Raw genomic sequence first — 13,645 nt, 5'->3', positions numbered from 1 at the left:
GTGCAGTGGTGGAGGGTGACTTGACTGCTCAAGGGAAGGGTAGGCTATCGATCCTACAGTCTCAGGCAGTGCTTCCCAGTAGCAAGACAGTTGGCCTGACCAGTCTGACAGTTGCATTTCCCTGGCAATGCTCCATGGTGTGTTTTGTTTCTCCACTGCCCTGCTGTGCCCAGCATCCCCCATTCTCCACTGTCTTGTACTGGTCTTCCCTCCCCCTCCACACTCAAAAAGGTTCAACAACAGTATCAACAGAAAACTGTATTCATCTTTCCCAGTCCTATGAAAGGTCTTGTATAGGCCTCATATCTCAGATGGGAAGATGAATGGCCAAGACAATTAGAGACTCCTTAAATCCTATTAGCAGCAGACATGAAACAGACTAGTCTTCTGAGCTCCTCATATAGCAAGCAACAAGATCCTTTCTGCTACAATGGTTCTGTGCTGTTATCAACATTACAGATTTACTGTGGTCCCCCGAAAAGGGAAAAAAAAAAATGAATAAAAATGAGTCTTCTAGACTACAATCAAGTTCTAGGCAACCATAAATGGTTCACTCATTCTATGATGGGCTTCACTAATGGGAATGAAGTTTTATAGTCTCACTAATTAACAACACAACTGCATGAAGAGGGTGGCTAAGAGTGGAAGGGGCAACTTACAGATTCTCTCTTGGGCTGTGAAAAAATAAGAGAAACTAGCTTCTCTAAGAAGGAAATTCCAGATTCACTTGGCAACTTTATTGTTAGGAACTTTTTTTTCACCTTTATTTTTCTAATTGATGAGCTAGAATCGTGAGAAATCATCTGCCTGCTAACTGAGCAGAGTTCTACGATGCTTTTGATTAGACACATCTAATTAGGTTTAAATAACTTGAACTGGTCTTTTAAAAAAAAATTATTTTTCAGTTGTAGTTGGACACAATACCTTTATTTTGTTTATTTTTGTATGGTGCGGAGGATCGAACCCAGGGCCTCGCACATGCTAGGCAAACACTCTACCGATAAGCCACAATCCCAGCCCCTTGACCTGGTCTTTTTAGCAATTAGTCTTTGGAAATTCAACTACTCAGGTAGATCTGGGAGATGTTAGCTGACTTTTTCCATTCTATTTTAACCAATTGGGATTCTGCCTTGCCTCGGATCTGTAGAAATTCCAACATATTCCATTAGTAGAATAGCTCAGGGCCAAGTAATTATTTCCACCAAACCTTACTGCCACATTTGCTTTTTTTAAATTTTTTTTATTTTTTAGTTTTCGGTGGACACAACATCTTTGTTTGTATGTGGTGCTGAGGATCGAACCCGGGCTGCACGCGTGCCAGGCAAGCGCGCTACCGCTTGAGCCACATCCCCAGCCCCCACATTTGCTTTTTTTCTTATCTCAAAAAATAAACTAGTTCCCATCAGGATGAACTAGGCCAGCAACAGTATTTTCAAGATTAAAAATATAGGAACTGGGGCTACAGCTCATTGATAGAGCACTAGCCTAGCATGTGTGAGGCACTGGGTTCAATCTTAGCACCACATGAAAGTAAATAAAGACATTCTGTCCATGTACGACTACAAAAAAAAAAAAAAATAGAAATTCAGGTTTCTGGGGCTGGGGTTGTAACTCAGTGGTAGCGCACTTGTCTGGCTCATGTGAGGTACTGGGTTCAATCCTCAGCAACACATAAAAATAAATAAATAAAAATAAAGGTATTGTATTCATTTACAACTAAAAAGAAAGAAAGAAAGAAAAAAATACAGGTTCCAATGTTTAACTCAAAAAGAAATATGGTTGATGTGGATCATCTGCAGAAGCATTCTTTCTGCCTCTAATTCAATTCTTTCTGATTTTCATCCAATCTAGCATGTGGAAGTATCGCTCATCATGCATCAGTTTCTGTTGATTCAAAACAAAGCTCCATTTTTCTGCTGATGCTACTTTTCTCAAAATAGTGAGTAGGGACCTTAGGCTTGCGTGACACCAACTATCTAGGGTGTTGAGGAAAGATTCTACCACTTGTCTCTTGTTTTCTGGTTCTGATATTCCCTAGGCATCTTCATCTGACTTCTTAGAATTTGTAAGACTTTGCTCAGGTATCATTCTCTCAATTTCTGGAAACAGGATTCCTGGGAAAATGAACCAAGCAACCAATATAATCCTTTCTCTCTTTCAGAAGAACGGTTCCTTCTTTACAGGCTGTAGGAGGACTTTGTGCTCTTTCTAGGCTAATGATTCTCAAAGCGTGGACCCAGGACCAGCAGCTCAACTAGCTCCTGGGAATTTGTTAGAAATACAAATACTTGCCATGTGGGGTGGTGCACATCTGTAATCCCAGTGACTTAGAAGGCTGGGGCAGGAGCATTCATTACAAGTTAGAGACCAGTCTCAGCAACTTAACGAGACCCTAAGCAACTCAGAGAAACCCTGTCTCAAAATAAAAAGGAGTAGAGATGTAGCCCAGTGGTTAAGTGCCCCTGGGTCCAACACCCCTTATAAAAGAAAGAAACACACTTTTGAAACACTCTAGATCTACAGTTCCAAACTATATTTCCCTCCTTCTCTCCCTCTCTGTATCTCTACTCTATCTCATATCCCTGTTTCCATCATCATTTATTTTTTCCTGACCAATTTTCTTGGGTCTCTCTTTCCCTCACAAGAATACGTGTGATTTTTATTGAGACCATGGTATGATCTAGAATAGTCTCCTGATCTCAAGATTCTTAATGTAATCACATCTACAAAATCCTTTTTGCCACATAAAGTAATATATTCACAGGTTCTGGGGTTTTGGATGTGGGAGTCTCTGGGGCCATTGTTCTACCTACTACAGATGGCCTGTTGATAGTCAGCAGCCCCATGTATCAGAAAGGGGCAGAGAGAATGAAGGGGAAACAGTGACAGTGACTTGGACTGCTTGTGTTCCCACCCTGGAGAGCAACATGTAGACCCTATTGCTTAAATGTGCCCTCCTCTTTCAGGCCCACCCCCAGAAGCTGTTATCTATCAACAACTCCGCATGGAAGGGTTCATCGTCACCCGCTGGCAAGGAGATGTCCGCCAGAAGGCTCTGAAAGACTTGATGACATGGACCTCCGAGGTAAGGGAATCCAGAGCCACCCACTTCCGTTGTACGCTAGATTCCATTGGCTTTTTGCCACTCAAGACCATCCATCTAGCAATTGGTCCCTTTCTCTGTTGCACTATTCGTTACTTCCTGTCTTTTGGATCATTGTTTTTCAAATACAAACCTTGCTTTTCCCATCCTGAAAAGGAATATGAAACAACCCTCTTTAAATTTTATTTCTCCTGCAAATACAGGTTCATGTCACTGTTTCCCCCTTTGATAACAAAATACCTACCTGCAAGTGTTGTCTACCCTCATGCAGACATCTCCTTTCTTTCCATTGTCACTTGAACCCACATATCAGGCTTTTGCTTGGCCACAATTCCACCAAAATTACTTTCATCAAGGTCATTGATGTCCCTCACCCCGGGAGATCCAGCGGCCGATTCTTAGCATTGCTTGGCAATGGCCAAGATTTGACTGTGATCTCTCTCATTGATGTGCTTTCTTTCCTGGCTTCCCTTATCTCTGATTTTTCTCCCACTGATTAGTCTTCCTCAGATTTCTCTTCTAGCTCCTACTTTCTAGATTAATAATATTAATAATAATTAATGTCCAGGGCATGGTCACTGGGTCTCTTTCCCTCTTACCCACACTCTGTCTATCCCTTAGTTAGCTCATCCAGGCTTGTGGTTTTAAATACAGACAGTATGCTGACAGCCCCCAAATTTCTATCTCCATCCTGATTTCTCCTGTGAAGTCCAAATTGGTATATCCAGCTGCTCAACTGCTGTACCTGGATGCCTAGTACACATCTCCAAGTTACCATGTCAAAATATACCACAGTGAACCTCACCATTATGTATATCTACAAGGCATTAATTAAAAAAAAAAAAAAAAAAACTATAAGTAAATACAAAGAGTAGAGGGAAGGAAATGGGGAGGGAGGAGGGTAGGGAAAGGGGAAGTATTGACAAATTCTATTCCATCCTCTTATAATTATGTCAAAATGAATCGTAATCTTATGTATAACTAAAAAGAACCAATCAAAAAATTCCAGCTTCCTTACTTTCTTAGTGACGTCAAGCAAATACTTTTGTCCATAAATTCATAAAGGTGCTTAGCCATCAGTACAATACATTAGGGGGAAATGGTTCAAGTCACTGAGACCTCTACCTAAGATCCCTTTCTAAAAAAATCTTGAAAATATAAATTAGTTCCACTTAGTAGACTATGTGCCTTGTACTAGAAGAAGAAATTTAAAAACCCCTTCACTAACACTCCTAAATAATGTTAAGCACAAATTGAATGAGCCTGGTCTTAAAGAGGAGACAAATGATTGGACTGCCATGGTGTTTACATTTCCTGAATAGGCCCTGCCTCAGCAAGGGCCAAACAAAGGTGATGAATCTGCATCCTCTGGCCACTGGAGGTGACTAAGACAGTAGGACCTGACAAGGGTGCTCCTGTCTTCATCTACTTCCTCCTCTCCTGAGATCATTACATTATTAAACTTTTCTAAATAATCTACATAGAGAATGCTTAATATTGCCTGTGACATTGCTCTTGTTGTTACACTGATGACCCTGACTTCTAAATGCTTCTTTGGTGTACTTTTGTCACCTCTTATGCATACCAGGTAAGTGGATCTTGCTCCCAAATTGACTTTAAGTTCACAGAAAACAGGGCCTCCATTTCATTTCTTCCAGGTCCCCATGATATACTTGATAAAGTTCTTGTGAGGATGAGAGTATCATTTGCTTCAGGAACCAATATATTACATTTGTTGTTTTGATACAGGGTAAAATCCAGTATCATGAACACATTATTGAAGGATTCAACAACATGCCATCTGCATTTATGGGATTGCTGAAAGGAGAAAATTTGGGGAAATCCGTAGTGAAAGCATGAGAGAAAAATGACACAGGAGCCACCACTGGACAATTTAAATGATTAGTTTTTCACCATTCAGTAAAAATTAGCCTTAATTATCTAAATTATCTTAATTGTCTAAAAATTAGCCTTGATTATCTAAGAATAACTAATCACTTTGACCTACCTAATAAAATGCATTTAAATTATTTATAATTAGTGATAGAGAATGAAATTTTCATAGTTAAGAACAACCAGTCACCAACTTACTACCTACTACTGCTCCTCCCGGGTTATAGCCAAAAAATTATGACTTTGAAGTCTGTGTGTTAGCTTTCCCTTACTGTGACAAAATGCCTGAATAATCACCTTAAAAGAAGGAAAGGTTTATTTTGGTTCACTGTTTTGGAGGTTTCAGTCCATGGTCTATTGGCCCCACTGCTTTGGGCCCAATTGGTGAGGCAGTACATCATCAGGGAAACGGGTGGGAGAAGCTGCTCATCTCATGGCATCCAGGAAACAAAGAGAAGGACAGAAAGGAGCCAAGACCCAATATCCTCTTCAAAGGCATACTCCCAGTGACCTAATGTCCTCCCGCTAAGTCCCCTCTCTTAAAGAATCCACTCCTAATAGTGCCAGTCATGATAAAGCTTTTAACACATGGGCCTTAGGGGGCACTCATCCAAACCAAAGCAGAGTCTAAAAGTTTACTCCCTCTGTGGCCTTGAACTTCCAATTCTTTGTTTTTAAATTGAAGATAGTTACCTCCTTCCAGAAAATGGTGAACCTGAAGTAATAAGATCTCTAACCCTACTGATTATAACAAAAGTCTCATATAAACCAAGAAAAGCAAATCTCTTCATTCACAACAGGTGCAAAAAAGATAGCACCTAGGAATACTTAAAGACCTTTAAAATTTTTTTGCAAGATTTATATGGAAAATGGCTTTTAAAATTCTGAGGAACACAAATGATTTGAATATATGGAAAAAGTAACGTGCTTTTGGACAGGAAGATTCAATATCAGAAAGATGTCAATTTGTTGATCAATTCTATCATCATTAAGTTAAATAAAATTGTACAAAGAATGAGGCAAAAACTGTGTATAAAAACTGGATGGATATAATAAACTACCAATAATGGTCTGTTTTCAAAGAATAAAACTGAGTATGGAAAATAGAGGGATAAGAGAAATCTTTGGAATGATAACATTTGGTACTTTTTGAACTCTGAACCTTACAAATTTACTCACAAATACAATTAAAAAATAAAAGTCCCTGCTTTTTTGTGTGTCCTTCTTTTACCAGTCTGTTCAATCCTAAAGTTATCAGCGGGACTGAACAAGGCAACTGCCTCTTAGGGTTTGGAGTAGGGGAACTCCATGACCCAGAGCAGGGTGAGCTCATGCACGGAGCCTGGCTTCCTGACATGGACAGTCAAAGTTCAGTGTTGTGTATGTGTATACACCAGGGAGCAGAAAGGGGATGGGAAGTATTGGGTGGTGTGTTGTAGACTGGTGGGGGATTGGAGCCCAAACAAAATGGATATAGCATCTGAGTCACAGTAGAACTCCCCAACATCATGTATCAAAGTCCAGAGGAACCAGGCGCAGTAACACATGCCTGTCATTCCTAGTGAGCACATGGCAGAAGGATTGCAAGTTGAAAGCCAGCCTGAGCAATTTAGCCAGACCCTGTCTCAAAATACAAAGGGCTGGGGATGTGGCTCAGTGGTTAAGTGCCCTTGAGTTCAATACCCAATACCCTCCCCTCCAAAAAAAAAAAAAAAAATGTCCAAATCGAGTGAAGAGTTCATCAATGTCATGGCCCCGTGAATGGTGTCAAGGGTTCAAGCAGGTGAGGAGAGCATTTGAACAGGAGGGCTGTCTGGTGTGTGGAGTGAAGGCAGAGCAAGGAGAATATCATGCCTGGCAACTGCACATGTAAGAGCTCAGGCAGAATAAGCAGGATGCTGACGTGGAGGGGTGGCCTGACATGGGGCATATGATCCCAAATGAGGTGAGGACAGTATCCACGTGGGAGTGAGTGACAGGCAGTTGGATCCCAAGTAGGTTAAAGAGTTGCTCATGCATGGGATAGCCTGGTATGGGGATCAGAGCCCAAGAGGAGCTTCTGGGTGGCAATGGGCTCACCAGAGGCTGGTGGAGCAGAGGGAAAGAAGAACATCCTCAAGGGAAAGCAAGAGTGGTGACCAGGTGCAGGATGTCAGAGCTTGAGTGGAATAAAGGAGTATTTACATGAGAGGTGGAAGGTTGGTGATACAAGACCAACATGTAGAAGGTTTGATCAAGGAAGGAAATGCAACGTAAGACAGTTTATGCCAGAAAAGGGTTACAAACATGGAAAGAATTGGAAGTATTAGTGTGAACTCATGAGTCTCAATGCATGAGATAAATTATGGTTGTTACTAAGTTGTATGTAGTATATACATACTGCATACAAATGTACGTACGTATACATTCATATATTCCTTAATTCTGTCCACTAAGTGGTTTTAATAGTGACATCCCAATAGTGATGCGAACACCGAAATCTCAGAATATGGCTTTTACATACCATTCTCTACAAAACAGAACTAAAGCTCCTTGGAGAAGTGGCTTATTCTAGGGCTGGGGGAGGGAAGATACAAGATGGGTGGGGTGAGGCTCAGTGGGGAGGCACTTGCCTAGCATGCTCAAGGCCCTGGGGCCAATCCCCAGTGTTTAAAAAAAAAAAAAAAATCACCAAGATGAACTTCTTAAACCAGAAAGTAAGGAAATATTCAAGGAATGAGGAGGTCATGTCAAAAAAATTCAAATTCCCACTAGACAAATCATGGAAAATTTGAGCTCCAAAATAGGGGTACTGTATTCTAATGTGTTACTGATGAAATCTGAGGATTTAGGATGTGGAGACATCAGGTTCTCTTGAAATGGGAGAGAAATCAGAGGCTAAAAGCGCTTAAAAATACACAGAAAGAGGAGTTTGAGCTCCCTACCTTGTTTGGTCAGGTAATAATCCTCCCACAGGAAATTATTATATTTCACCAAACAGAACTAGAAAAGCTATTAACTGGGAGACCCCAGGTCTGCAGAAGGGTATAAATGAGACAGAAGACTAGAAAGAGATGAAATGGAAGCCTCTATCCCATCCTGCCACATAGCTTGCTTCTGCCTGCTCCAGAATAATGGTAGCCAGGCTTATATGCCCTGGGCTGATTAGAAGACATTTCTCTAGACAAAATATACATCCTGCTGAAGAAATTATATTACTTCAAGAAAAATTAGCAGGCACTGACATTTAGGGTCTCAACAGTAAAACCTAGGTGAATGAAACTAAAAAGCTTCTAATTCAGACTCTGGACTCTGAATTGGAAACACTGATCTCATCTGACTTTGGATTGTCTCCTTGAGGAAGTATGTACTGCATGTGGGAAGAATGAAAAGGAATGATAATTAAGAGACTGGGGTAGAAATAATCCATGTGCTCACGTTAAGACTATTTCCCAGCCTTCCTTTATGTTAGGCTAGGATCATGTGACTGATTTCTGGCCAAAAGATGAGAATATAAATTATTTCTGAATCTAATGTTCCCAAACTTCTTGGTTACATTATCCTCGGGGTCATATAATTTTTTTTTCTACAATGCCCTAGGCCAAAAGAAATACCTACCAATTCCAACTGCTGGTTAGTTCCAACAACACAGTAGAAGTAGTTGATGTTGTCTCTATCAGTAAGAGATGTACTATCACTAAACATTAAAATATTCTGAGAAGCTCCAGGGAGTTCTCTGCAGTGCCCTTGGAACCCAGTGGTGACCCATGGATCTAAGCTCTTTTTAGGCCAGTGCTTAAACACACTGTACCATGTACCAATTCTCCCCTTCCTTGCCTCTGGGACCTTGGAAATCATATGTCCTAAATGGCATGACTACAAAATGTCGGAAAGCAACAAAACCTGGAAAATAAACTTTTATTGCATTAAGCTTCTGTGATTTGTTGGAACTAGCTTACCTGTAGCTAGCACTGCTTTCTTTAATTCTGTACAGTTCAATATGGTGGCCACTTGAGATCATTAAAAACTAAGAATGCAATTAGTGGCACATACCAAAAGCTTTAAAACAGCAGGAGGCAAAGACAGGAGGACTACAAGTTCAAAGCCAGCCTCAGCAACATTGAGGTACTAAGCAACTTATTAAGACACGGTCTCTAAATAAAATACAAAAAAACAAACAAACAACAACAACAAAAAAAAAACAAGGGGCTGGGGATGTGGCTCAGTGGTTGAATGCCTCTGAGTTCAATCCCTGGTACACCCCCCCCCGCCCCCGCAAAAAAAAGAGTCAGCCTCAGCAACTTAGCAAGGACCCATCTCAAAAAATAAAAAGGGTTGGGAATGTAGCTTAATGGCTAAGTGCCTCTAGGTTTGATCCCCAGTACCAAAACAGAATTCAAAACAGAAGCACAGGGAAATATTTTTTCATTAAACACAACTTTATTGTCTTGACAGAACTACAATTCACTTTAACCACTGCATCACATAGGACACTGGTCTTCTAACACTTGTATGGAACGTGCATTATTTTTAGTGTTACGTACAAACATATCACCAATCTAGTCGGTATCAACAGACTAATTCAGTTCAGATGACTTTTTTCTATGCACGGATGGAATATTATGGTGGGTTTACTTGGATATTTTACGTAGGTAGCACAAGTTAGAATATACCTATGCAGACAGCACAAGTTACAGTGTTTTGCACATAAATCATAATCATTAAATTGAGATATTTGCTATTATAATTATTTTCTAGGCAAAAATATATGGAAAATATTTAAATTTTAAACAAGGCATATCATTGAGGCAAAATTCAGTGCAGATACAGAAGCTAGTACTACAACCAGCAAAAACGGGACTAGGAGAGTATAGTGCACATTCAAAGATCAATACCAATTGCAATTTACAGCAAAATGAAAAGAAAAGGCTGTTGAATTCAAAAGTTGATGATAACATAAAAGGCAACACTGAAGACAATCATTAAGAATTACTAATTTTTTGAACATATTAGTCAAAAAATAATTCACAAAATTAGTCATAAGAAATGAGAATTAAATTTCTAACAAAACAATTTTTAAAAGTTTTAGCAGACTGTTTGTAAACACAGTGCACTATTAAAACAGCTTAATTCTTACATGACCATACACAAAAAAAGAACGTTAGATTGAAAGATAAAAAGAGTCAGGCTGGAGGTGTAGCTCAGTGGCAGAGAACTTGTCTAGCATGCACAAGGCCCTACATTTAAGCATCCAGCACTGCCACAAAAAAAAGAAGAGATTATTTTATATATGATAATTTATTTAGAAAATTTTAAGACCTCTTAAAAAACACACACAAAAAAACCCTGATAGAAAAAAAAAAACCCTGAAATATTCGATTGTACCATTTAACAATTTTGCTCATAGAATATACATGAGCAAATTATATTTTGCTAACAGAATATATAGGCATATGTTTCTAATAATATCAAAGATCAATTGATTCAAAATTTGAAAATTTTCAAGTTTTAGTTTCAGAGGAATTGTGTGATATAAGACACTGCTCAAGGAAAACTTTGGGTATATTCTGTTTTCAAAGAACATCCAAATTTACAAAGAAATGTCAATTCATTGCCTAAAATCTCAAATTCATGACAGATATTTTTGATCAATTTCCATCAGTCGAGGAATTTCAACAAGAGATTAATTTGTACTGTGAAGATGGAATTCTAGCTATGCTAAGTCAAAGACCAGATACATCAGAATTTAAAAGCAAAATAACCTCTCGTTGCTTTATTCCAGTGTACAATTCATATTGAAGATATTCTTGTTCAGTTTTCTGAAGCAGATCCCAAGATGAGATATGGATAGTCACTAAAATTCTTCAGGACATATGCATATGTACAAATGCTATGGAATACTCACTGCTAGTTATGGAACCAAAAAAGCATAAAACAATACATGATCTTGGGTTCTTTATCACTGTTATCTGGATGACTTATAAAAGAATTTTATAAAGATTTCCTGAACTAGAAAATCCAATTCAACATTTCCTTGAAACAAAAGGAATGTTTACCAAATATTATGCAAAGTGAAATAAGACAGACACAAAAGAACAAACGTTATATGAGCTCGAGTTATGTGAAGTGTCTAAAATTCAAATATGTAGACAAATTAGAATAGTGGTCACAATGAGGGGAAATGATGAGTTATGGTTTAATGAGTACAGAATTTCAGTTTGGGATGATGGAAAAGTCCTGGAGATAAACAGTGATGATTTTACGAACATGTTAATGTAATTAATGCTACTGAATTACACAACACAAAATGGACCCCAACAGCTAATTTTACATTATGTATATTTTATTACATTAAAGAAGAATTCTAAAATAGGTAAAATAAGAGTGAATTCAAGGGTGGGGATGTGGCTCAGTGGTGGTGTCTGTTCACCATGCATGAGTCCCTGGGCTCTATCCCCAGAAAGAAAAAGAATTCATACAAAGAAATCTTGTCTTGTCCTGTGACTTGAAAGAAATTTCTTCAAAAGAAACTCATTACTGGGAAATATTTTTTAAAGCGCGAGCTTCACTGTAAAATAAAATTTGTCACAGGGCTAACTTTAACACTCATCCATGTAAACAAGAACAAAAATTCTAAATAAAGCTTAATAAAATCAATTCTATGAGGAGTGAGCAGTTGAAAAGCTCTTGATCTGACTTATTCCAATGATGGATTTAAGTACATGGGTGATGGGCCAGACTGAACGTCATTCAGGCAATTATACATACTTAGTTACTGATAAATATTGTGCAGTAGGGTCTATGGTTTCCCTCAGTAGCTACCCAATATTTACAAAGCTGTACTGTATAAAGAACTTGTATCCAGGTAAAGGATCTATTGTAACTCAATTAACAACAACTCAATTTTTAAAGAGATTGAGTAGGCATTTTAACAAAGAAGACTTATATGAATGGCTAAAGAGCACATGAAAGATAAATCAACATAATCAGTCATCAGGCAAATGCAAATTAAAACCACAAAGAAATCCAGAAAAGGCAACCCCACAGACAGAAGGTAGATCGACTAGTGCTGCCTGGGAGTAGGGGTAGGAAGGGGAGATGGAAAAAATCTTAAGGGATCTGATTAAGGTGATGTTCTAAAAGCGGGTTATGGCAATGGCTGCACACTCAGTAAATTTACTAAAACTCTCTGAACTGCATACTTAAACTGTGTGTGTGGTTTTGCTTTTTTTATTATTATTATATATAATTTATACCTTAAAAAGTTGAAAAACAAAGTTTGTGCTCTAGATTCCCAACTGACACCAGGATAAAACATCCTCTCATGCAAACTGGGTGGGTCTAACCATGAAACATCCTAAAATAACTTTAAGAGTTTTACATATTCCTCTTAATTCTTCCCATAAATTATATCTTATGAGGAAAAAAAAAAAAACTTACACCAATGTGGATGATCCTTAGGTGACATTCCTTCCATGGCTAGAGTGCGTCTGGTTGGTCCATTCAGCGGTAACTGTGCAGATCAAGCTGTCACACAGCAGACTCTGAACTGCAGGCTTTGAGAGTGGGGGGATGAAGGAGGCACCAGAAGAAACCGAAAACCCTACATCCAGAGGTAGCATTTCAAACCAAACATGTTACATTACAGCAAATGTTCCTGAGTCTCACATCAGCATTAAGGATCTCTTTATTTCCACAAGCGCGGAGTTTTATGGTTCAAGTTCTCTTTTTACAGGAGCTGTTTCAAATTTCAACCTTAGGAACTCATTTCTGTACCACTCTTCAGTCGTGGGGATTCTCTAGAACCCAGTGACCTGACACCCAAACCTAACTCACTCAGGATCTTTAGTTCCTTTTTCAGTTAGAAATTATTATTCAGACTCCTCAATGAAATTTTTAAAGAATATCCATCAATACCCGTATATTCCATTCCTTCAAGGTCTACTCTCACACACAACAGAAAATATAACTGAGCAATTATTCTTATCAATTCTACATTCTTTTCCTGAATCGCACTAGCTATCAATGGGGTTTCGGTCTATGTATTTTCCAGATGGTACGGGATCAAAATATCAAATTCCTACAGAGGAAAAGTCAGGTTATATACATGAAATAACTTGATAAATGAGAGTATGTTATCCATCTCAAGGTGGCAGCTGCTACTCAGAACCAGCTGAGTGTTCCACAGAAATAAGGGCGCAGTATGATAGTATTAACATGGAATTCCCTAATTTTAAAATAGTGACAATTATACACACACACACACCAAAAACATGTCCAAGGGCCCACTCTGACCCAATCTGATTGTGACCTTTGCTATACAGAATGCTTACACTGTAATTACAGGAAGCTGTGCTTGCTACAAAGTTTTTAAAAAATATACACTTCTATTTTGCAAAAAATAAAAAAAAATCCATCCAGAATAGCTATTTTCAGCATGTGTCTTTTCTATCACCCTCAATCTATCTTCCTATGATGCATGGCTCAATTGGCTCAGGTGCAAATTCTTATATTCTCAACCCCCTTAGCCAATACTCAAAAGAAAAAAAGATTGTGGTGATTTGTGTGATTAGAACATTCCCTGAAGGCAAACTTATTTGAGCTTCCCTGATCTGTTCCTATTTATCACATTCTAGGGATTCCTGCATCAAGTATTCAAAGAGTATATCA

At 38.6% G+C, this 13,645-nt stretch overlaps 1 protein-coding gene across 1 annotated transcript in view; it reads left to right on the top strand.

The window, feature by feature from the left end:
• Ptgr1 (prostaglandin reductase 1) overlaps positions 1-6,199 on the top strand; it is a 28,393-nt gene extending 22,194 nt beyond the window's left edge. The window contains exons 9-10 of the mRNA XM_027943005.2: positions 2,967-3,085; positions 4,853-6,199. Coding sequence (XP_027798806.2) covers positions 2,967-3,085; positions 4,853-4,963 — 230 coding nt within the window. The 3' untranslated portion in view covers positions 4,964-6,199. The remainder of the gene's footprint in view (positions 1-2,966; positions 3,086-4,852) is intronic.
• The last annotated feature ends 7,446 nt before the right edge of the window (positions 6,200-13,645 follow it).

Source organism: Marmota flaviventris, chromosome 13 (genome assembly GCF_047511675.1).
Source record: "Marmota flaviventris isolate mMarFla1 chromosome 13, mMarFla1.hap1, whole genome shotgun sequence".
Lineage (NCBI taxonomy): Eukaryota > Metazoa > Chordata > Mammalia > Rodentia > Sciuridae > Marmota > Marmota flaviventris.
The sequence above is the reverse complement of the archived record's forward strand: the minus strand, read 5'-3'. Positions and strand labels throughout refer to the sequence as shown.